The sequence below is a fragment of the Chiloscyllium punctatum genome, chromosome 1 (genome assembly GCF_047496795.1).
Source record: "Chiloscyllium punctatum isolate Juve2018m chromosome 1, sChiPun1.3, whole genome shotgun sequence".
NCBI classification, from domain to species: Eukaryota; Metazoa; Chordata; class Chondrichthyes; order Orectolobiformes; family Hemiscylliidae; genus Chiloscyllium; species Chiloscyllium punctatum.
This window is the reverse complement of record NC_092739.1, coordinates 125398495-125422454: the sequence shown is the minus strand read 5'-3', so window position 1 is coordinate 125422454 and position 23960 is coordinate 125398495. Positions and strand designations below refer to the sequence as shown.

The following is a 23960-nucleotide window of genomic DNA, read 5'->3' as shown; positions in this document are numbered from 1 at the left end:
GCCAAGTAGGACCAGATTAGGTTGGGATATCTGGTTGGCATGGACAAGCTGGACCTAAAGGTCTGTTTCCATAGCAGGTTTTGCGAAGATTTGTAGCTCAGGTTGAGGTTTTGGTCTGTTTCCAGGCTGTACATCTCTATGACTATGACTCTGTGCAGCTTAGATGGATTGGTCATGCTAAATTGCTGATACTGTTCAGGGATGTGCAGTATGTTACTGATTAAGGATGATCAGCCATGATCATATTGAATGGTGATGCAGGCTCGAAGGGCAGAATGGCCTACTCCTGCACCTATTGTCTATTGCTAGGTGGTTTAGCCATGGTAAATGCAGGGCTATGGGGATAGAGTGGGAGTGGGTCTGAATAGGATACTTTTCGGAGGGTAAGTGATGCTTTGATGGACCGAATCGTCTGTTTCTGCACTGCAGGAATTCTCTGGCCTGCTCAAGTACTGTTTCCACTACTTTCTTTTCTTCGTTCAGATCACCATTGCCTTTTGCTTCTATATACCATTAATTACCTGTTTTATTAAAACAGTGTCATGGGATTTTCTAGCCATGTAAGCTATCAGACAGTGCCCTAATTTGATATCTCAATAAGAGAGACAGCATACTTTTTCATCCAGCATTGAATTCTCAAACTAGATTATGTCTGGAATAGGGTTGAATTGATAACCTTCTGAGTCATAATTTGGAGGACGGCCAAATGAGTCAAGCTGACAACTGGAAACATTCAGAAGAGCCCTGACCACATTAGCATTGATTAAAATAAAAGTATGTTATTATTGATCTGATAGCTTATTAAATAGGTCCACAAACAAGTTGCAATGGAGTATATCACTGATCTCTCGGAACATTTCAACCTTTCCAAAAGTTTGAGTATTGTCGATCATTTGTATTGCAGGGAATTAATTTTTTGTTTGGACAGTTTGCATTCTTTGCATTGAAATTTGGAAATACAGAATTCAATGTCTGGAAGGATTGAAAATACTTTGTCATCTTTATAGCAGTAGTAGGTTGTTCTGCAACTTACTAAAAGATATTTTGCATTAAGTTGTAGGCCTGTGCTTTCTCTTTCTTATTTATCTTATCTCCTTAACCTTAGTAACTCTTTTTGTTAACTTTACTCTCTCTCTCTCTCTCTCTCTCTGCCAGGTCTACTGTAGTTTCTTAAACATGAAAAGAACTAATAAAGCTAGCACAAGAAAATTAGAATATTATAGAGAAAGACAAAGCACAGTTTGAGTATCATCCTTTCCCATAAGTTTGTTTATAATGAGTGAAAAGAAAAAGAACATCATATATTAAAAGCCCAAAATATGACAGCAGACTCCAGTAATAAACAGTAGGTCAAAGATATCTTGCGTGAAAAAAGGTGTTGATATTTGAAGCTCAAAACCTGAAAAGGTTTTGTTTTGTAGCTAATGATAGCTGTTCACTGATGAAGTGTAATGTGAAGCAACATAAATACCTCAAGAAGGCAGGGCCAGATGAAGCAAAATCTGAGTGAAAAGAGAAATTTGTGTTCAACACTGAAGGATATTCTGTATCAAACAAAAAAATGTTTATTCTCTTTGTTCATGTTAGGCGTTTCTTGCATTTTTCTGTTTTGTCATAGTTCCAGCATCTACAGTAGTTTGCTAATTGTTTATCAGTATCTGATGCTATTAAGACTACATAACATCAGCAGTGTTTGCAAATTCAAAGACACAACTGGTTCCCACAGGACACCTACATTAATATGAATGTAAATGATAATACTCTGAGGCTGTGCCCTCAGTTCCTACTGTCTCCTGCTAGTTGGAACATCTTCTTCACTTCCACTTTATCCAGACCTCTCAGCAATCTGTATATTGCAATGAAATCCCCTTTCATCCTTCTAAACTCCATCAAGGACCCAGAGTCCTCAACTGCTCCACATGTGACAAGTGCCGCATCATTCTTGGAAACATCCTCTGGACCCGTCCAACATCAGGGCCTAAAACTCTTCGTAATATTCCAATTGCAGTCTAACCAGAACCTTATACAGCCTCAGCAGTACATCCCTGCTCTTCTTGAAATGAGTGCTAACATTGTATTTTCCTTCCTAACTGCCAACTGAACCTGCATGTTAACCTTAAGGGAATCCTTAACTAGGACTCCAAAGTCCCTTTATGCTTCTAAAGCCTTTCCCCATTTAGAAAATAGTCTGTGTTTCCATTCTTCCTACCAAAGTGCATAACCTCACACTTTGCCACATTGGACTCCATCTGCCACTTCTTTGCCCGCTCTCCTAACCTGTCCAAGTCCTTCTGCAGCCTCCCCATTTCCTCAGCCCTCAACACTACATGCTCCTCCACCGATCTTTGTGTCATCTGCAAATTGAGCAACAAGGGGCATGGATAGGATAAATACGCAAAGTCTTTTCCCTGGGGTCAGGGAGTCCAAAACTAGAAGGCATAGGCTTAGGGTGAGAGGGGAAAGATATAAAAGAGACCTAAGGGGCAACTTTTTCACGCAGAGGGTGGTGCGTGTATGGAATGAGCTGCCAGAGGAAGTGGTGGAGGCTGGTACAATTGCAACATTTAAGAGGCATCCAGATGGGTATATGAATAGGAAGGGTTTGGAGGGATATGGGCTGGGTGCTGGCAGGTGGGACTAGATTGGGTTGGGATATCTGGTCGGCATGGACGGGTTGGACCGAAGGGTCTGTTTCCATGCTGTACATCTCTGTGACTAATACCATCAGTGCCTTTATTCAGATTGTTAATGCATAACGTGAATAGTTGTGGTCCCAATGCTGACCCTTGCAGAACTCCACTAGTTAATGGCTATCATCCTGAAAAAGATCACTTTATTCCAACCAGCAGTCTTCTGTTTTCTGTCTTCTGGCAGTCAGCCGTTCCTCTATCCATGCCATTTAATGGGCTTCCACAGCTCTCCATCAGATGAAAATGATGTGCAGTATAAACTGATTTCCTAACACATTCTCAGGAAGATCGGGTGCACATTTTGTGCACTGTATTCCCAAAAGTGGGCATTTGTGCACTAAAGGGAGGTGCTGGCCTACTGTTGTTATAGCTGGATTATCAGTCTAGAGACCAAAATAATGTTGTAGGGACTTGTGTTCAAATTTTGCCATGGCAGATGGCAGCATTTGAATTCAATAAAAATCTGGAATTAAGAGTCTAATGATGACCACAGATCCATTGTTAATTGTTGAAAAAACCCATCTAGTTCACTAATGTCCTTTAGGGAAAGGAGCTGCCATCCTTACGGTCTAGCCTACATGTGACTCCAGACCCACCACAATGTGGTTAACTCTTAAACTGCCATCTAGGCAATTAGGGCTGTGCAAAAAATGCAGACCTAACTAGTGATGCCCTCATCCCATGAAAGAATAGAAGAAACGAAAATTCATCCTTTTGATCTTAGAAGTAACTGTGCAGGTTTTAGGGAGGGAGCCTGATAAAGTTAGGCAAAAGTGAGGACTGCAGATGCTGGAAATCAAAGTCTAGATTAGAGTGGTGCTGGAAAAGCACAGCCGGTCAGGCAGCATCCGAGGAGCAGGAAAATCGATGTTTCAGGCAAAAGCTCTTCATCAGGACTGAAGGCAGGGAGCCTCCAGGGTGAAGAGACTCTAACCTAGACTCTGGTTTCCAGCATCTGCAGTCCTCACTTTTGCCTGGTTGATTTTAACCTTCCTACGAATCCTCTTGCAAGGATGCCTACCTTGAAGAAGTTCTCCTCCTCTCTCCACAAGAATCTCAGTGAGTCTCTCTCTCACTGCAACTCTTTGCTACCTTCTCCCCAGCCCCACCCCAATCCCATTTTTCTCTCCACCCTGAAGGGCTTTTGCCCGAAACGTTGATTTTCCTGATATAGTTAGCTGATCTGGCCGGTATATAATCGCAGTTTCACTTCAATGTGGTTTGCTTTTAATTAAACTCCAGAGTAGCCTGGCATGCCAGTTAATTCCACCAAATTGCTTGCAGTGGTTCCAGTTCCAACATTTTCACCAGGCATTTTAAGGTGGTCATTAAGCATCACCCTTACCATTGAGAACCACATTCTGAAAATAAGAAATAGAGTATATTTAGGTTTGTGATTAATTACACAAAGATTTCAAGGTTTCGGTTTGTTTGCACTTAGGTTGAAATGTGCAAGGCTGAATTGAAACCAACACAAAGCAGATTCTTATTGTTGAATTTTGGTCTGAGCTAAGTATGGTGTTTCTACATTTTGAGCATATGCAGACTGGATATAAAACTTTGCTCTGTTTGTTGATGCCATGACATTACTATGGAGGAAATAGAAGATCCTGGCTGATGATTTCATGATATTATCATCAACAATGCAGCTTCCACAGAGTATAGCACAGTTTGCTGAGCCTGGGAGGCTGATGTCAGTTGAGAATATTCACTTTAAGAAAATAAAATGTCCCAGCAGGTAATCTAACACTGATAGGTTTTTGATTCTTGCCACAACTGTTCAAATCAATAAGTGGTGATAATTTTGTATACCTCCAGCTTTTTTCTTTTACAAATTTAATACTTTTTGATAAGTATTATCAATATTGCAGTCCCTAAAGAATTATACAGTTAAGTACTCCACACTGTGTGTTGAGGATAATTGACAAAATACTTTGAGCCAAGCTGTTTTATGTATTTTAATCTTTCCTTCCATTTAATAGAACTTTCAGAACCTTGTATTTTAACAAAGCTATGTTCAATTAAGTTTACCTTTGTCTTCTTTCAAGGCAACTGAATATGGTTAGCAACATCTGGATATATAAGGACAATATGGAGAGTTAATGAAGGTATTTTGGTTAGAGATAGTTAGGATTGATTCGCTGAAATTTATATCAGATGGCCCCCTCGTTACAACACCAATAGCCCTTACTAGTTAAACAGTGTCAACCCTTCCCATCTCCAATACATTTTTCAACCATTAAACTCAAAATATTAGAAGAAAATTAAAACAGCATGCAACATTCTGAGGGTTGACAATTCCAAGTTGACAAGGTGTCTAGTAAATTAGGATACTAATAAATTAGAATTCTGTGTGGAATTTTGAATGAGAAACCTTTGATTTCAAAATGGATGACATTTTGTCTGCTTCCAGTGATAAGTTCTTGAAGTTGCAAGGAAATTTGATTGAGATATTCAAAATCATGACAGGCTAGGACAGAGGGACAAACTGTTTCTGTTTGTGGGGGAGTTGAGCACTAGAGGACACCAGTTTCTCCAATGTATCAGTTTAAGTGAAGTCCCTCATCCAAGAAACCATTCTCATAAAAACGTTTTGCATCTTCTAATGTACTTTCATCCTTCCTGCAGTGCAGTGTCTAGATTTAAACACACCTTCAATTGAAGTCAAAGTGTTTTTATACAGATCTATCTAACTTCCTTGCTTTTATACTTTTCCTTCATTTAGAAAGCTCATGTTCATGTATGCTTTATTAACCACTTTCCAAACCTGTCCTGTAATTCTCAATGACTTGTGCACGTATATCCCCAGTTCTATCTGCTACTCCATCCCATTTTGAATTATATCCTTTATTTTGTACTGGCTATCCTTATTATTCCTACCAAAATGTAATATTTCACACTTAGGATTTACATAACTGCTCACCAGATACTCTGCAATCTGCTGCTTCCCTGGTGTTGACTTTCTTTTATAGGGAAGTCAAGTTTAAATTAATTGTAAAATTTGAAAGACTTTCTTGTTAGTATTCCTCTTCAATTTTGTCCTTATTCCTCTAGATCTGATTAATTAATTGAAGATGGACTATGATTGTATATTGAAATATTCAATTAGCTTTAATTTTAATAGTCATTCATTGATCTAATCTTTCCTGTTGATTAATTTAAACTAAAAGTTTCTGTGTACTCGTGTGGCACAATTTTACAGTTTCCCTTATATCAGTCCAGATCTGCAGGTTAGGTGAACTTGCCATCCTAAATTGTCCATAGTGTTCAGGGATATGTAGGTTAGGTGCATTAGTCAGGGGAAATGTAAAAGTAATAGGGTGGGGGAATGGGTCTGGGTGGGTTGTTCTTCGGAGGGTCGGTGTGGACTTGTTGGGCCAAATGGCCTGTTCCACACTGTAGGGATTCTATGATTCTGTGACTTCTCCAGAGAGATAGTTTCCATTCATCAGCCAACCTCACTGCCACTTTTACCCTGACTTCCTGCCAGCTGCTACTCACAGAGGAGAGGCGATGATTTAGTGGTATTATCGCTAGATAATTAATTCATAAACTCAACTAACGATCTGAGGACTTGGGTTTGAATCCTGCCATGTCACATGGTGGAATTTGAATTCAATAAAAATTTTTGGAATTAAGAATCCAGGGGAGTCCAGAACTAGAGGGCATAGGTTTAGGGTGAGAGGTGAAAACTTTAAAAGGGACCTAAGGGGCAACCTTTTCACACAGAGGGTGGTGCATCTATGGAATGAGCTGCCAGAGGAAGTGGTGGAGGCTGGAATATTTAATTACAATATTTAAAAGGCATCTGGATTGGTTTATGGATAGGAAGGTTTTAGAAGGATATGGGTCAAGTGCTGGCAAATGCGACTTGGATAGATTAGAATATCTGGTTGGCATGGATGAGTTAGACCGAAGGGTCTGTTTCTGAGCTGTGCATCTCTATGACTCTGTGACTCTATTGATGGCCATGAAGCCATTGTCAATTGTCAGAAAAACCCATCTGGTTCACTAATGGAAGGGAATCTGCTATTTTCACCTGGTCTGGCCTACATGTGATTCCAGACATACAGCAAAATGGTTGTCTCTCAGTTGCCCTCTGAATTGGCGGAGCAAGTTGTACCAATCGCTAGAAAGTCTCAAAGTACTGAAGCCAGACAGATCACCTGTAATTGACCTAGGCACTGGAAAAGGCAACGGCAGAAACAGCCTTATGTACCCTGCACAGCCCTCCTTACTAACATCTGGGGGCTTGTGCCAAAATTGGGAGAGCTGTCTCATAGACTGGTCAAGCAACAGCCTGACATAGCAATAGTCATGGAATCATACCTTCTAGACAATGTCCTGGGCACCACCATCATCTGCCACATTGGCAGGTCAGAACCCAGCAGAGGAGGCAGTATGGTGATATGTAGTAAAGAGGAAGTTGCCCTTGGAGTCCTCAACGTTGACTTAAGACCTCATGAAGTCTTCTGGCTTCAGGGACAGACAATGGTCCAATGTATTATCACTGGACGGTTAATTCACAGACCAAGGTATTTTTGAGAAGATTTGTGACTTAGGTTGATGATAGGTATGGAAGTTAGCTCTCTGAGCTTGAAGTTTGTTTTCAGACATTTTGTTACTATACTAGGTAACATCATCAATGAGAGTCTCCAGTGAAGCGCTGGTGATATGTCCCACCTCTCTATTTATAGGTCTTGGTTTCTTAAGGTGGGTGGTGTTATTTCTGTTTATTCCTGATGAAGGGCTTTTGCCCGAAGTGTCGATTTCGAAGCTACTTGGATGCTGCCTGAACTGCTGTGCTCTTCCTGCACCACTAATCCAGAATCTGGTTTCCAGCATCTGCAGTTATTGTTTTTACCTCATGTCTTTTGGTGGTCAGTTGGTGTTCATTATTTCAACAAGCTACATCACACTGCAGCACTCAAGAACTACAAAGAGCAGAAGAAAAATATCTAACAGATGTTTTCAAGAAAAATGGGTACTCAATAAACACAATCCGTCGATTCCTCAGAAACAAACCCAAACAAGCAGACACAACGCAACTAAAAACGATAGCTACAATACCTTACGTCAAAGATATGTCAGAAATGACTTCCAGACTACTCAGACCCCTTGGCATCCTGGTAGTCCACAAGCCTACGAACACACTAAAACAGAGACTAATGAACATGAAGGATCCATTAGATACCACCAGCAAATCTAACGTCATTTACAAGATACCATGCAAGAACTGTAACAAAACACTACATTGAACAAACTAGCAGGAAACTTGCCACCAGGATGCATGAACACCAACTGGCCACCAAAAGGCATGACCCACTATCACCAGTTTCTATACATACAGATAAAGAAGGACACCACTTTGACTGGGACAACACCCAGCCTAGGACAGGCGAAACAAAGACATGCACGAGAATTCTTAGAGGCATGGTATTCTAACCAGAACTCCATCAACAGACACATCGATTTAGATCCCATTTACCTTCCCTTGAAAAAAAGAACTGGAAATGACAACACCCACCTTAAGAGACCAAGGCCTATAAATAGAGAGGTAGGACATACCACCAGCGCTGATGATGTTACCTAGTATGGTGACAAAACGTCTGAAAACAAGCATTCAAGCTCAGTGAACCAACTTATTCACCATGGTAATGTTCTGGGGACCCATGACTGATGGTGGAATTTGAATATAATAATAATCTAGAGTTAAGAGTCTAACGATAACCATGAATTCATTCCGATTGCCAGAAATACTCATATGGTCCGCTAATGCCCTTTCGGGGAGAAACTGCCATCCTTACCTGGTTTGGCGTACATGTGACTCCAGCCCCAAGCAATGTGGTTGTCTCTTAACTGCCCTCAGAGCAATTAGGGATGGGCAATAAATGCTGGCTGAGCTGGTGAAGTCCTCACCCAGTGAATGAATTTAGAAAAGGTTAAACATGGGCAAGGAAACCTCCTGCTGATTACCACATACCATCCTCCCTCAGTTGATGAATTGGTACGCCTCTACATTGAACAACATTTAGAGGAAATATTGAGGAAATAGGGAGAGTTCAATGTAAATGAAAAAAAAATAACTACATGAGTGGAGAGAGACAGCTCTAATGGTTGCTATGTTTACTGCAATAGAGGAGGCCAGCACAGGGGATGATAGAGGAGATTATAAGAGTGAGTTTTGAGAAGATTTGTAACTCAGGTTGAAGTTCTGGATGTAGGTTTGCTTGCTGAGCTGGAAGCTTTGTTTTCATGAAAACGAACATTCCAACTCAGCGAGCAAACCTACATCCAGAGATATAAGAGAATTTTCGATAATCTCAAATTTTTCTTGGAGTGCAGGATGGGAAACCAGTCAGAGGTGGCTTAGCGGTATTCCTGATGAAGGGCTTTTGCCTGAAACGTCAATTTTACTGCTCCTTGGATGCTGCCTGAACTGCTGTGCTTTTCCAGCACCACTAATCCAGAATTAGCTTGGTCAAGTCCAGAGTTAATAAATAGTGGGTTTCAACAACAGATGAGACAAAGCTGTGAATGGAATGAGGCATCTTTACTGATGGTGGAAGCACATGGTCAGAAACTCACTGTGGGGTTAAACGTGACAGAGATTATAAACAAACTGGTTTAGCATCAAACTTGATGAAACCTGGAATCATGATGAAATTTAATTGGTTATTTAAGTTTGGTCTTATAAATATGCAATTCTTTCCTTCTATCATTTTTTCTTTTATTCTCTTATGGGATGTCATCATTGCTTCCAAAGATACCATTTGTTGCCTGCCTCTCATCACCCTTGAACTCAGTGGCTCGCTAGGCTATTTTGAAGGGCAGTTAAAATTCAACTACATTTCTATGTACCAGGAGTCACATACTCCAACCCAGGTAAAATTGACAGATTTCCTTCCCGAAAGAGTAGTTGTGAACCAAATGAGTTTTTACAGTAGTTGATAATGGTCATCATGATTCCAATTATTGAGACTAGCTTTACATTCCGGATTCATTAACTGAAGACAAATTCCACCAGCTGCGCGGTCTAATTAGAACCCATGTCCTTAGAGCATTATCCTGGAGTTCTAGATTCCCTGGTGTGGCATTACTGCTATGCAAACATTTCTCAATTGCACCATCTAGTCCTACATTCATATTACTGATTCTTATCATTTCTAGCTGACTTACATCTGCATAACAGTATACTGAGGGGAGGGATGAAGAAGGGGGCATCCTGCCTTGCTTCATCCCACCTCAAACTCAGATCACTGAATTGAAGGTCATTGTCCTTGCATCTTCTGGGACAGGGGTCTGCATCAGGGCCGGGTAACCAGGTCCCCTGTCTCTATTGATCCCACCGTGCTTGGGTCAATGGAGGGGCTCCTATGCTTGTGTTGAGGGCCAGGGGCGCAGACTAGCAGCAGCACCAAGACCGTGCTTTCTGATCTTGACTTTGGACAGAGGGTTCCCAATGAAATGCCACAGTTGACAATGGAGCTATTCGGTGCAATGGAGGAAAGTTCTTGATTCTGACAAAGGCAGGGGCTTCAAACTATGGTGAAACGTGTGAATAGAACTGAAAAGATCAGAGGGACTTCTCACCAGTTAAATGATTTTATGACATTTCTGAGCAATTACAATTGGTCAGCAGTTGATCCAATGTGTAGTGGTAACTGGGGCAGAAGAACAGAAATAACATAAGTGTGTGCTCATGGTGCCAGCCTTTACCTCCAGCAAATACAAAGTGGTGACTAACTGTAATCTTATCAGGAAGAATGGAGTTATTTTGCACTAAATGTGTAAATGACCTTTGTCAGTATGTCTCTTATATTTGTAACTTTTGGATGCAATGCTTCTGGCCCTTCAGATGCTGACCCAGACTCTCCAGAGTAGGCTTATTATTTTTGATATTTGTTTTCCTAATATTGTCGAATATTGCATTCACCTCCATTTGTATTCTTAATCATCTCCAGATTTAGCAGACTATAATTGTACGAAAAGTGCATTATTTCCCACAAACCAAATTGTAGATTTTTTAAATTGCTTTTTATCAGATTTTTAAAAACTATTTTCTTTTGAGAAACTGGAGTTGAAAGTTAAGTGCAGCCTGCCTGCCGTCTTGCTGTGAAATTATATATGTCCTTGTAGCTCTTCAACATTTGACCTTGATTGAAGAGTTTGATTCAGATTTCTGGCAGACAATATTGGAGAAGCCCAGCAAGTCTGGAGAGAAAAATAAGACTTTCTTCAGGACAGAACCTCTATTCTGTGTGTTTGTAGCTGAATGGAATGGGTCGTTAGTCCATGTGACAAGGCAATTAAAAGTCAACCATGTTGCTGTGGTTTGGAGTGGCATGTAGGCCAGAGCTTGTTCCCTAAAATCGACATTGGTAAACCAGATGGGATTTTATAATAATCATTGGCATGACTATTGAGACTAGCTTCTAATTAATTAACTTTAAATCAGCTGCTTTGGTGGGATTTGAACCTGTGCTCTCAGGGCATTAGTTTGGGCCACTGGTTTACTAGTCCCATGATATGACCACTATGCCATTGTTATATCCATAAGGCTCTGACAAGACAGGCTTGATCAGCTCGCTCTTACTTCTATCCCTCTGTTGTCAATGTTCTGTACTCTTGAAGATGGCCACTTCATGGGGATATAACCAACAACCTTAGCATGTTGCTAGTGAAGGCAGTAGCCTGGTTGACATTGTCCAATCTTTGCCAGAACAACTTCAAGCAGAGATAACATTCAGATGCAGGATCCCTGGCTCACATTTGCCCTTCCTTATCTACCAGCACTGAAGAGACTAATTCTAGTATCACTCCACTTCTCTGGCTCATATTTGCTACTTGAACACCAAGTATAAATCAACCTGGAATTTTTCTAGTTTGTGTAGCACTTGTTTGCACTATCTTAACATTTTCTGGTTCGTCTAGAATTTTGAGAGATCTTTGTTTAGTTGAGGAATTTGCTGAAAAATGTGTTGCTGGAAAAGCGCAGCAGGTCAGGCAGCATCCAAGAAGAAGAGCTGAAGAAGGGCTTATGCCCGAAACGTCGATTCTCGTGCTTCTTGGATGCTGCCTGACCTGCTGCGCTTTTTCAGCAATACATTTTTCAGCTCTGATCTCCAGCATCTGCAGTCCTCACTTTCTCTTAGTTGAGGAATTTATTGGTACAGCACGGCAAAATGATGGTTTTGTCAGCACAAGTATTTCAACTGAATAAGTTTTCAATTAAAGAGAACGGGTAACGGATCTACCTTGCTCATTGACTGTTCAGCAATAAGTAATTACTGTGCTGTTCGGTTTCCAAGTACCAATCTATCAATACATGGATTGATCTATTAGTCTGCCACCTTACCTCTCTGCATTTGGAGCAGATCATTAACCTGATTAATAATGAACAATGTGATTTTTCTGTTACAGGCCAGTAACATTAGTTTTTATTTGCTGCAAACACAAAGGCCATCGCTACTTCTTCTCAAATGGGTGGAATATTCATCCAGCAGGATGTCGGCAGCTGCTTTTGTCTGTAATTGGAACCTTTTGTTGGTGGCGAGTGTTCAGATTGAGGAAGACTGTTTACAGGCAGTGCACTTCTTGGGACAGATTGGGGCAGTTTTGATGATGTGCTGTGAGGAATACTATGGGCTGAATTTCACCAAAGAATTAGCCAAGTGTCAATTTTTGGGAGTTTTAAGGAGTGTTGCCATCCATAAGCTCTAGCAAGTTCTCATGCAATTTCCTGTGCTCGCCTCACTATGTAACATTACATTACCTATCAACAGCTAAATGTAATGGAAGAGAAATGAAAAAGAATTGCTTCTAGGGGCACATGGTCATAAATAGAAGCATATTACCCCCTTTTGGGATGGGCAACAAATTGCATGTGTGAAATCAGTTTTAAACTATAACATTTGTGAATGCGTTGCCATTTTCCATTATCACCTATCACTGTAATGGCAGCTACAAAAATCAAGCTGCAGAAGCTACTCGTTGTTAATGCCTTACCAAGTCCATTTAATCAATGTTATTTTTTCCCTAATGCCCAGCATAGTAGAACATCTTGCCATTCTTCAGTGTGAGAGTATTAGATATTATAAAGCCTTCATACAGTTGAAAACATTAAATTTTATCGAACAACAGCAAAAGCAGAGAAAATAACAATATAAATGCTGCAATTGTTTCTGACAATAAAATGGTGCTGCTTGCCTTGTGAACAGCAACAGATTTCTGTCAATAAATGATGACTTCACTCAACTGGCATCTATTTAGACTGGCTGTCAATCAAGTTCTGACTGGTTTGTGTCCAGCACTTCACAGCTCTATCATGGTGGAGGTGATATTCCTCATGTTCAATGGCCTCATCTTCCTTTCTTAGAAGGCTATTATTCTTCAGTATCCACCACATCCTCTCTTTATCTGCTTCAGTTGTGCAGGTTACTGAATGCAATGATTATTCAGCACACCCTGGCTGGAGTGTACTGTAGATTTCTCCAGATCAATCAAAACATTGGAACCTCATGAGTCGATTGAACGCAGATGCAATGTGTGGGGAACATTAGAAACAGAACAGGTCCTTAAACAGAGCAGTCAGCATTTGCAGCACACACAAATGAAGTCCAGTGTAGTCCGCAACATACTGGGACATGGAAGGCTATAACAAGACAGGCCATGGAATGCCAGCACATTGTCCGCTGACATACTGGACCTTATTCTGATGTATGTAGCACAAGCCATGCCTTGTAAATAGAGGAGGAGTTTGTGAATGTGATAGGATTATTGAAACCGTGGCTTCCCCACCTGCCCACATCACTCAAGAAAGGCAGCACTGACTATTAGAGCATGTTGCCAAATACTTACAGTACAAGTTGAAAGTAAATCAGCTCCATGGCCTTGTAAAATCTGAGATTAGATTAGATTAAATTAGATTCTCCACAGTGTGGAAACAGGCCCTTTGGCCCAGCAAGTCCACACCAATCCTCTGAAGAGTTACCCACCCAGACACTATATTTGCCCCTGACTAATGTACCTAACACAATGGGCAATGTAGTACAGCCAATTCGCCTAATCTGCATATCTTTGGATTGTGGGAGGAAACCCACGCAGACACTGGGGGAATATGCAAACTCTGCACAGAAAGTCACCCGAGGTGGGAATCAAACCCAGGTCCCTGGCACTGTGAGGCAGCAGTGCTAACCACTGAGCCACTGTGTCACCATGCCACCCATTAAAAACTGTTAGAAAACAATATTAAGGTGAATCTCAAGGCTTTTTATACAGAAATAAAAAGCAAGAGTCATAAAGACCCTCTGAAGAGCAACCCACCCAGATTCCTCTACATTTACCCCTGACTAATGCACCTAACACTATGGGCAATTTAGCATGGCCAGTTCACCTGACCTGCACATCCTTGGACTGTGGGAAGAAACCAGAGCACCCAGAGGAAACCCATGCAGACACGAGGAGAATGTACAAACTCCACACAGACAGTTGGCCCGAGGTGGGAATTGAACCCAGGTTCCTGGCGCTCTTGGATAGTTTTTGAATTTTGGCCCATAAATAACACATTTAAGATTGCCTGTGATCCCCTTTATTTCACAGATGAGATTGTTTCCAATCTGCAATGACCAATAACCTGGTCAAGATTGTAGTTGACATAGTTGGTCACTGCATGTGTTTCACATGCAGAATTCAATGATTACAGATATCATAAGCTTGTACTGTGTAAGTGCTTGATTAATGCAATCTTCCGTTGAAGGGCCTCACATCACACACATGTAGAGGCTGTATCTTCTGTCCAATCTGCATGTGATGGCTGCCACTTTTCGTTTCATTATATTTTTGCAATTGAGATGAGAATGGAAGGAAACATTGGTCAACCTTTACAGAGTAAGTTGAGGCTCAGTGTGTTAATCTAACTGACCGCCCTCCTCCACTCCCCAAGACCTTTGTGTTCCTTTCTGCTTTGCACTCTTTGCTAACTCCATCAGTCTGAGCTTCCAAATATTCCAACTTTTTATTTAAGTCTCTACTCTCAACATTACTCTCTGAGCCTAGAGTTAACCATGATTAGAGTAGTGCTGGAAATGCACAGCAGGTCAGGCAGCATCCAAGGAGCAGGAAAATCAACGTTTCGGGCAGGACCCTTCATCCTCATTCCTGATGAAGGGCTCCTGCCTGAAATGTTGATTTTCCTGCTCCTTGTATGCTGCCTGACCTGCTGTGCATTTCCAGCACCACTCGAATCTTGACTCTAATCTCCAAAATCTGCAGTCCTCGATTTCGCCTGGAGTTAATCATGTCAACCCTTATGAAGCACTGCCCTTAATTAAAGTCACATTGGTGATGATGTCAGTGACCCCTGCCCCAACTCTTGAAATAAACTGTATTCCCACTGCTTTATTGTCTGTCACCCATATAGCCCTGAAGAAGGGCTCTGGCCTGAAACATCGATTTTCCTGCTCCTCGGATGCTGCCTGACCTTCTGTGCTTTTCCAGCAACACACTCCCAACGCTGATCTCCAGCATCTGCAGACCTCATTGTCTCCCACCCATATATGTAGAGTTGCCTCACATCATAGTTATTGTCCCACAACATCCCAGGTTGCTGCCTCCGGTCCCTACAACTGACTTGCCCATCACAGCACTAGTCTCTGATAATCTGCCTTGCCTTTCAATAAGTACGTATCCAGGACTGACCGTGGTCCAAATTTCTGAGCAACTTGGAATGACAACCTCCACTGAGAAGTGATTAGACCCCTGATTGATATCTGTACTGCTCACTGACTGATTTCCACCAATCCCTGGGCTGGTTGCCCTGCATCTGCAGGACTGGCTGTGGCCTACTTGTTGGGCAGTAATAATATGGAACTCCTGACCTAAGCAGCAGACTGAACATGTCCAAGCCTCTGAACTGAAATTGGATGCCGTCCTTGACTGTGGCAACAACCCCTGGTTGCTGATGGTCTTCCTTGGCTTGACTGACTTGGTTGAAGCACATATTGTGTTTTTACCATGTTAGCTGCTGACACATGCTGTGGGTGTGATATTCCATACCATGGTGCTATATAGCAAGACCTCCTCTCTCCCCCAACTAATCAACAATGGCACGCTGCCTAGCTTTTTATTGGAACTAAAAGATAATGTTAGACAACAGTACTGAAAAAAGAGAGATATGTGGATGCTAGAAACCTGAAACAATGTGGCAGGATTATTGAAACCTTGGCTTCTCCAACCTCCCACATCACTCAGCAGATCTGGTAGCACCTTTGAAGAGAAATCGAGAGTTAACCTTTTGGGTACGGTGACCCTTCTTCAGAACTGAAAACGTTCCGAAGAAGGTTCTGAGCTGAAGTTCAGAACGGAGGGTCACTGGACCTGAAATGTTAACTCTGGTTTCTATCCACAGATGCTGAGACCTGCTGAGATTTTCCAGCAATTTCTGTTTTTATTTAAGATAGCAGTACTGTTGGCTGAGAGTTCGAAATGTGCTGGCCATGTCCAAAAAAGCAAATCAAGGCAAGGCAGTGAGCATCCAAGTAGGTGCGTGTCAAGAAAGCAAGCTGAGTTCTCTGAGATGCATTGTGTTCCAGTTCGTGAGATGGGTGCCTGTCCTTGCATACAAAGTTGTCTAGCTACAGCTTTGCAATGAGAGATGTTTGTGCTGTCCAAAGTGCTGTATTGAAGTGATGAACCCTATTCTAACTGAGTCAGAGACGTGCCATGATATTGTGGTGAGGCTAGTGCATGACCAAAAGGTGCAGGCAGTCACTGCCCATGGAGTGAACCCAGAGATGTTATGAAATACTGGCCCAGATGGAGACCTGATGGAGCAAGCAATGAACTGGAGGTGCCAAATATTCACTCCGACTTTCATGTTGGGAATTGTCGGCATCAAGTTTCTCTTCATTGTATGGGAATATAGGAAATTGATTATGAATGAGAGGTAATGATGAAATGTCTATGAATGCAAACAGGCCCCTGTCTCCCCTATCTCCTTTCACTATTATACGTTTGAGTGGCAAATAGGGCATTTTTCTTCTCAATGTAGGGAATCTCATATTCTGTTCTTGCGTATTTCTTCAACTAATTTGCCATTGGTCACACCATTCAGAAGTTAGGAAGATTCCACCTTCTTTATTGTATTTGCTTAAAAAAGAACATTGCAGTTTTATTCTTTTATCTGAACATCTTACAATATCCATTTAGACAATAGTTTGCTATTGGATCTCTGCTAATGCCATCCTTCAGTTGGTCGCCAGCACTGCGATAGAGTGTAGTAATGCTGGGTGATGTAGGATCTCTTCCCACTTCCCAACCTTCTTTGCTCTTCCTTCACAAACATCTACTTCTGTTTTCGCAGCTGAAACAAGAAACTCCGTTTGTGAATTTGCACGTACGCAATGGGGCAGGAATTTGGTAGTATAGCGCCTCTAGACTTCCTGTGATTCCTTGAGGGCAGACACAGCCATGAGCCAGGAGATGCTTTGTTCACTGAGGAACACAGCACAGTCCATGGCTTGTAAAATGCTTGTTTGGTGAATCTACTAGCAGCACTACTTGAATGAACCTTTCCCCCAGTATGTATACAGGTCATTCTGCTATAATGCATGTTTCGTTAATGAGAATTTGCTATAATGCAATTGATAAATTGGAGGCACTGTTTCTAAAGTGTAAAATTTTAAAGCATGTATTAGTTATAATGCAATTCTGGCCCCATTAGTTTAAATAGTGCTGCTGTTATGCAATTTTCGTACAACGGGGGGTTGCACGAGAACGACGCCACCATGTTATAGTAGAACTGACTAGATATGGTTTTGTAGCAGATATATTAACAACTCTGACACACATTCAGAGTGTTCTCCACACTTTTAATTTTGTTTCATGTGTAAGCAAATTTGTAAGTTGATTTAAAATCTAGCACAGATTAATTATTCTGCATTCTAGCTTGAAATTATGTTAACATTGAGCTCCTGTGCATCTGAGAGGATTACTTTCTGTATTGTTTTACCAAAGCCCTTGAAGGTAAAGAACAACTACTAAACAGTTCCCTCGAAGTCTGGTTTTTCAAACATAAAAAATATATATAATACTTTTCTTAAAAAAATCAAAATTTTCTACTCCTGAAGGAAACATACTATGAAGTGTTCCAGTATTCTTTGATGGTTTAATTAGTTGATTGATGAGACATGCCTGTGCACCAGTCTGACACAAAGAATCTTGGAATGATATAGTCGAGACCATTCAGCCAATTGTGCCCATGCACAATCAGATGACTTCTATAATGTTTAACAGAATTTGCATACAACTTTCAAATATCCTGAGCTTTACTTCCTCTTGATGAATACAAATTAGTTAATTGGACATTAACGTGTATGTAAATATTTAATTAAATAGTTTAGAACTGTTTAAATGTTTTTGAAAAATGCACCAAGGAAACCTTGTATTTTGGTTTGACAAAACTAATGGGAAATTCTCGAATGGATAATGGGTTGTCTGATCATGGCCTTCATTCGAGAAGCCATTCAGTATATTTGCAGGTGCCAGTTACCAAGACCTTAGAGTAGATTATGTCAGTCTGGAAATTGTGTGCACCTAAAACATAACTTGATGGAGGCGAAGAAACAATGTTTTGGGAAGGATAAAGATAATAAAACTAAAAACATAATTAACACCTAATGTCTGGAGTTTGAAAGAAACAGATGGTCTCCTCCATAAAAACAAAGTACCGTGGGTATAAAGACAGAAAGTCTTGGAGAAACTCAGCACTTTTTGGCAGCGCTTATGAAAGGAGAAGCAGAGTTAAAGTTTCAAGTCCGATATGATTTTTTCTGACCTTTTTGGAAGAAGAGTTATATAAGACCGAAGCCTTAACTTTGTTTCACTCTCTGCAGATGCTGCTGTGTTGCTCTTTGTTTGATAAGAAAATGCATTGCTTAAAAGATTAGTTTGGTTCTTGCTAGTTATAAGGTGAAGATCAATAGTGATGATATGATGTTTCCTTTTGATTACAGCAAATGAAGAAGCACCCATGTCGTCAATGTGAAAAATCCTTCAGCTCTTCGCACAGTCTCTGCCGGCACAATCGCATAAAGCATAAAGGCATCAGAAAAGTATACACGTGCTGGTAGGTGCAATTGTTAACATTGAACAGATGCTCCCTCTCATGAAGGTGAAGAGTTCCTTGAGTTTATCAGTTCAGTCAGTTGAGGGCAGAGGAAGCGAGAGAGAATAGCTTAAGCAGATCTCAGATAGAAGAGAAAAGGGCTCAAAATAGAAAGTGCTGGAAAATCTCAGCAGGTCCAGCAGCGTCTGTAGAGAGTGAAAGGCAGAGTTTGGGTTGCATGTAATTTCTTTAGGATTGCAGAAGAGAAAAAAGGAGCTTGGGTTAGTTTTACTCTTTGTAATGATCCTAGTGCAGTTGACTGTTATTTAGACCAGTAGAGATGTTGCAGTGTTTATGTGTATATGGTGCACTCCAGTTTACTTTTCACATATTTGAGAGAGCAAAGATGGGGCTGCAGTGGGGAAACTGAATGAGATTGGAAACTGGAGTGTGCGTTTGAGTTGAAGAGGAGTGGTGAAAGAGGGGCCAAAGGTTAAGTATCACAGAGTTCAAGAATGCAATTTTGATGACTTGGAGATTTTCTTTTTCCTCCAGAGATTGATACAGCAGAAGTAGGTTAAGGGAAGGTGAGTGATGATGAACAAAAGAGAATGATGGGAGATGGCCTTATTGATTTGAAATCCTGTGAGTGCTGAACTGAAATGAAAGGATAGGAGTAATATTTGTAAGGAGGCTGAGGGTCTATCACTCTGTACTCCTTTACCCCATTCCTTCTCCTCCTTTTCCTTCCTATCTCATTTCAGCTTTTCTCCCACCTTTTAACCCTTTACTGCTTTCCGATTTTTATCTGTCTTTGTCTCTAACTGTGACTGATAATGTGCAAAGCAGAATGTATTGGACAAGCATCTTGAGGTGGCATTAGCAGCAGTGGGGAGTTGGCCATTAGACAGAAGTAGCAATCTGGAGCTCATGATGATGCACAGTTAAAATTGACCAATGTATCAGGTATTTGAGAAGTACTGCTGGTGATGTTGACGTACATTTGGATAGGATCCGAAAGTCTTTCGGCAACTGGTAACCTATAGAGCACTGCAACCTTTAAAAGCCTGGCTTGGTCAGTGCTAAATTATCCTTTTCCTGTTTAAAATTCCAGTGAGATGCCATAGATATGCACAGAGCGCTATCCATGAAAATGTTTAAACACTGGTTTCCTAGGGGGGGTTTGTAGTAATTTAAAATAAAAGGAAGGCAGACTTTAGTCAACAGAACTGCAGTAGATTGACATTCTATTGTCCTTTCAGCTGGGATTTGGAATAATATAGATACCTGACAGAAAGGAAACCAGCTCTGAGTAGCAGCTGCCCGTCATTCCTCTGCAATGCACTGATGTAAAAACAAACTTAGGTCTTAGAAAATCTGTTGTTTTTAATAGTTAGAAGAATAAACAGTCTGAGAAGCAGATAAGTGAGTCACGTTTAGCTTAAAGCACTAAAAACAATCCCAGAATATAAAAGTTTAGTATGGAGTATGGACACCTCCCACTGTGGGTTTGAAGCTGATTGACAACATTTCATTGAAAGGCATCCTGACTTAATGCACAGTGCATGGATATTTTTAGGCCAGTTTCTGGAACCCGAGAATTATGTTGCCCACATAAGTAATTAAATCATGGAGGAAGTTGAAATGCATCACCACAAGGATCTGTGCAACACAACATTCTATGAAAGATTGTATTTTTCTTTCACGAACGGAGTCAATTTTTATCATTTCAAGTAGTGTGCTACTCATATAATAAATATGTTGATTACTTTTAGCCTGATCTTGACAGCATGTTAGTGACTTTTTTCCCCTTTATTCTTCAATTTGGACATTACTAGTAAGGTAAAGCATTTGTTTCCCAAGCCCAATTGCCCTTGAACCCCAGTGGCTCACAAAGAATTGACTGCATTGCCATGGGTGTGAGGTCATAAATAGGCCAGATCTTGTAAGTTTATCGATCCCAAAAGGACATTGGTGAACCAGATGGATTCGTGCAATTGATGATTGTTCCATGGGCACCAATGTTGAGGCGAGCTGTCATCTCCAGATTTTGTGAAATGAATTTTGAACTCCTCCAGCCTCACTGGTGGGATCCAAACCCACAGCCTCTGAGCATTTTCCAGGGACTCTGGATCCCTGTTCCAGTTAAATTAACCCGACGCCGTCATCTCTCCCTTTGGATTAGGGAGAAGAACTTGTTGGCTTTCCATTATAGTGAAATGCTAATTGTCCTGTGTCCTGTGTTGCAGGTTTCCATTCATTCGAAATACGGTCCAGTTCAATGAACTGCCTATTTGGTGTCAATACGAAACATTAGGTTAGAGCCCAAACTCGAGTAAAAGCATGAGTATTATGCATAATTTAATCCAAAATGCTTCCCCTATTATTGCATGCCCACACTTTGGCTTTTTTTGTTGTTGTCCGATTTTTTGGGCAGACAGAAATCAAATAGTTAAGTTCAATAATCCATAAGTAATAAATACATTGTTTTATACCAACTTTAAGAGTTAGCTGCCAGGGATTATGATGAATTATTTACTTACGATGACTCCCATCATTTTTAGTTATTGAAGCAATTTCAGACAATACCAAATGTTGTCAGCAAATGTTTTTGATACAATTAGCGTGTAGTTTGACGATGATCAGCTAATTTGTGCAAAATTTAAGAATGAAAATGATTCAGTGCATTTTGCACATCTATAATGAATGACTATATATTTCAACTGATAAAATGTTGTTCAGTAATATGAGATTGGAGGGGAAGATTATATGGAGAACCAGAAAGGATAGCAAATGGATATAGGAAAGAAAAGAGAAAATAAGGAAAGCAATCAAATAGCGTGATCAACTAATGCAGAAAGTATTGGAATAAAATTACTATTGATGGGGTATGATGCACTAGCTTTAGCAGAGATATATCTTAGCTTGAGGCAGGGCTGAGAGTTAAATATTCCTCGTTATAAAATATTCAGGAAGAATAGAATGATGAAATGGAAGGAGACTTGGCAATATTAAGAAGCTTTTTAATAATAACAATAGAACAATTGGGAATTGTGCAAATGTTGAGTCTATTTGGTTGGAGCTAAGGAATAAAAAGGCTATTATTATGGTATTGGTATCTTATGGCAGACCCCAGCAGTGGGAAAAAAAATTCTTGTTCAAACTTCGCTACTATAAACATAGAGAGCATCTTTAAATTTCTGTCATTGAGTACGCTTAAGATGGATATCAATCGATTTCTAGATGTTAATTAAATTCAAAGATATGGAGCAGCACGGGAAAATTGCTTTGAGGTAGATGATCAACCATGATCTGTAATGTTGGAGCAGGTTCGAGTAGTTGAATGATGTACTTCTGCTCCTATCTTTATAAGTTGGATCTCGCACTTTCGCATTAACAGAAGACAAAGAGTGAGATGTGATAAGGAATTGTCCTTTCCTAGATATGTTCTCTCCAGACAGCCTTGGGGTTAGAGACAGGTTGGGGACCTTTGCACCTCTTGATGTACATATATTCTTGACTTTCCTATTAAGTTTTTAAGAAATGGTCTGGCAATTCTCAGATAATTGCACATTTGAGAAAATTCAAAACTGTAACAATTCATCACAAGGTGACCATCTGGAATTGCAAACATAGCAGGATCAACAGAAGGTGGCACTTAATGCCAAAAATATTCTCATTTATGATACCAACAAAAATAATCTTTTGTGATCAGATTTTCCCACAAGCAGATATATAACCATGCCTGGATTTACATCTTAAAAAAAATATTTAAATGGAGATTCCTTATTCAGCACACAACATCCAAAGCAAACAGATTCTTGGATTTTGAAGAAAGAATCCTTTTTGTTGTAACACAAGTATCAGAGTTGTAACTTGCTAAGTACATCTTTGTCCATTCCTGGGCAAGTCTTGTAACTAAGAATGAAGCAATCTAAAGAGCTACGGCACGATTCTGTACCAATCTATGGGGTAATAGTCCAGAGTGTGGTGCTGGAAAAGCACAGCAGGTCAAGCAGTAGCCGAGGAGCTGGAGAATTGACCTTTCGGGCAAGAGCCTGATGAAGGGCTCTTGCCCGAAACATGGATTCTCCTGCTCCTCAGCTGCTGCCTGACCTGCTGTACTTTTCCAGCACCACACTCTGGACTCAGATCTCCAGCATCTGCAGTCTTCTCTTTCTCCCTGTATGGGGAAATACACTAGAGTCACATCCTTGATCCAAGGATTGGAATGGCAATCACTAAGTCAAAACAGGTGGTGTAGTAGACTGCCTGTCTTCTAGAAAATGTAGAATGGTGAGAATTGACAGAAACCATTCTTTGGTGCCCTTTGGCAATGACAAAACACAAGGTAGCCATCCACAGAACCTACAAGGACAGTTTGAATCCAAGACACGTTGTGAATAATTCTTTTTTTTGAAAGACAATCCTGCAGTGGAACAAGTTGGGAAAAGAATTATTAATATAGGCATCACTGGAAATCTTCAAGACCTAGATTTAGATCACTTCCGTTTATATCTTTTTCATTATCAGGACTACCATATCAACAGGTCACGTCTGGTTTAGATTATACTAACCATATAAATGTTGGCAGAACACATAGTCATAGAGTCATACAACACAGGATCAGACCCTTTGGTTCAACCCATCCATGCTAAACATAATCCCAAACTAAACTAATCCCACCTGCCTGCTCCTTCCCCATATCCATCCAAATCTTTCCTATTCACCTATCTTTGCAAATGTCCTTTAAACATTATAATTGTACCTGCATCCACCATTTTCTCAGGAAGTTCATTCCACGTGTGAACTGTTAGTCTGTGATGCCGACATAACCTAAACAGAGGCAGGAGAAGGAAGAGGAGACAAATCTAATGTCCTCATCCACTAATTGAATAAAGTAACAAAGTATTAATAATGGTCAACTTCACACAGAGGTAAACTGAGGTAGGGGAAAAGCAAGTGACAAATAACTAAAAAGGTTTATGCATTACATCCTGCAAGTTTTTCTGGGCCAATGTGATGCTTGTTCAACAAAGATGGAGATTGTTGTTATTATTGTAGTAATTTCCCAAATGACAATTTCTGGTACCTTGTGACAGTTGCCACGTCTCCCACAATTTGGTAATGTTTGCATTAGTTCTCTACTGTAAATCCTTCTTTAT

At 40.5% G+C, this 23960-nt stretch overlaps 1 protein-coding gene across 9 annotated transcripts in view; it reads left to right on the top strand.

Annotated features, from left to right (window-relative positions):
- The window catches only part of znf532 (zinc finger protein 532), a 226786-nt gene that overhangs the window by 175434 nt on the left and 27392 nt on the right, over positions 1–23960 (top strand). For all 9 annotated transcript variants that reach the window (XM_072573555.1, XM_072573593.1, XM_072573576.1 and 6 more), the window contains one exon: positions 18704–18816. In XM_072573555.1, coding sequence (XP_072429656.1) covers positions 18704–18816 — 113 coding nt within the window. The remainder of the gene's footprint in view (positions 1–18703; positions 18817–23960) is intronic.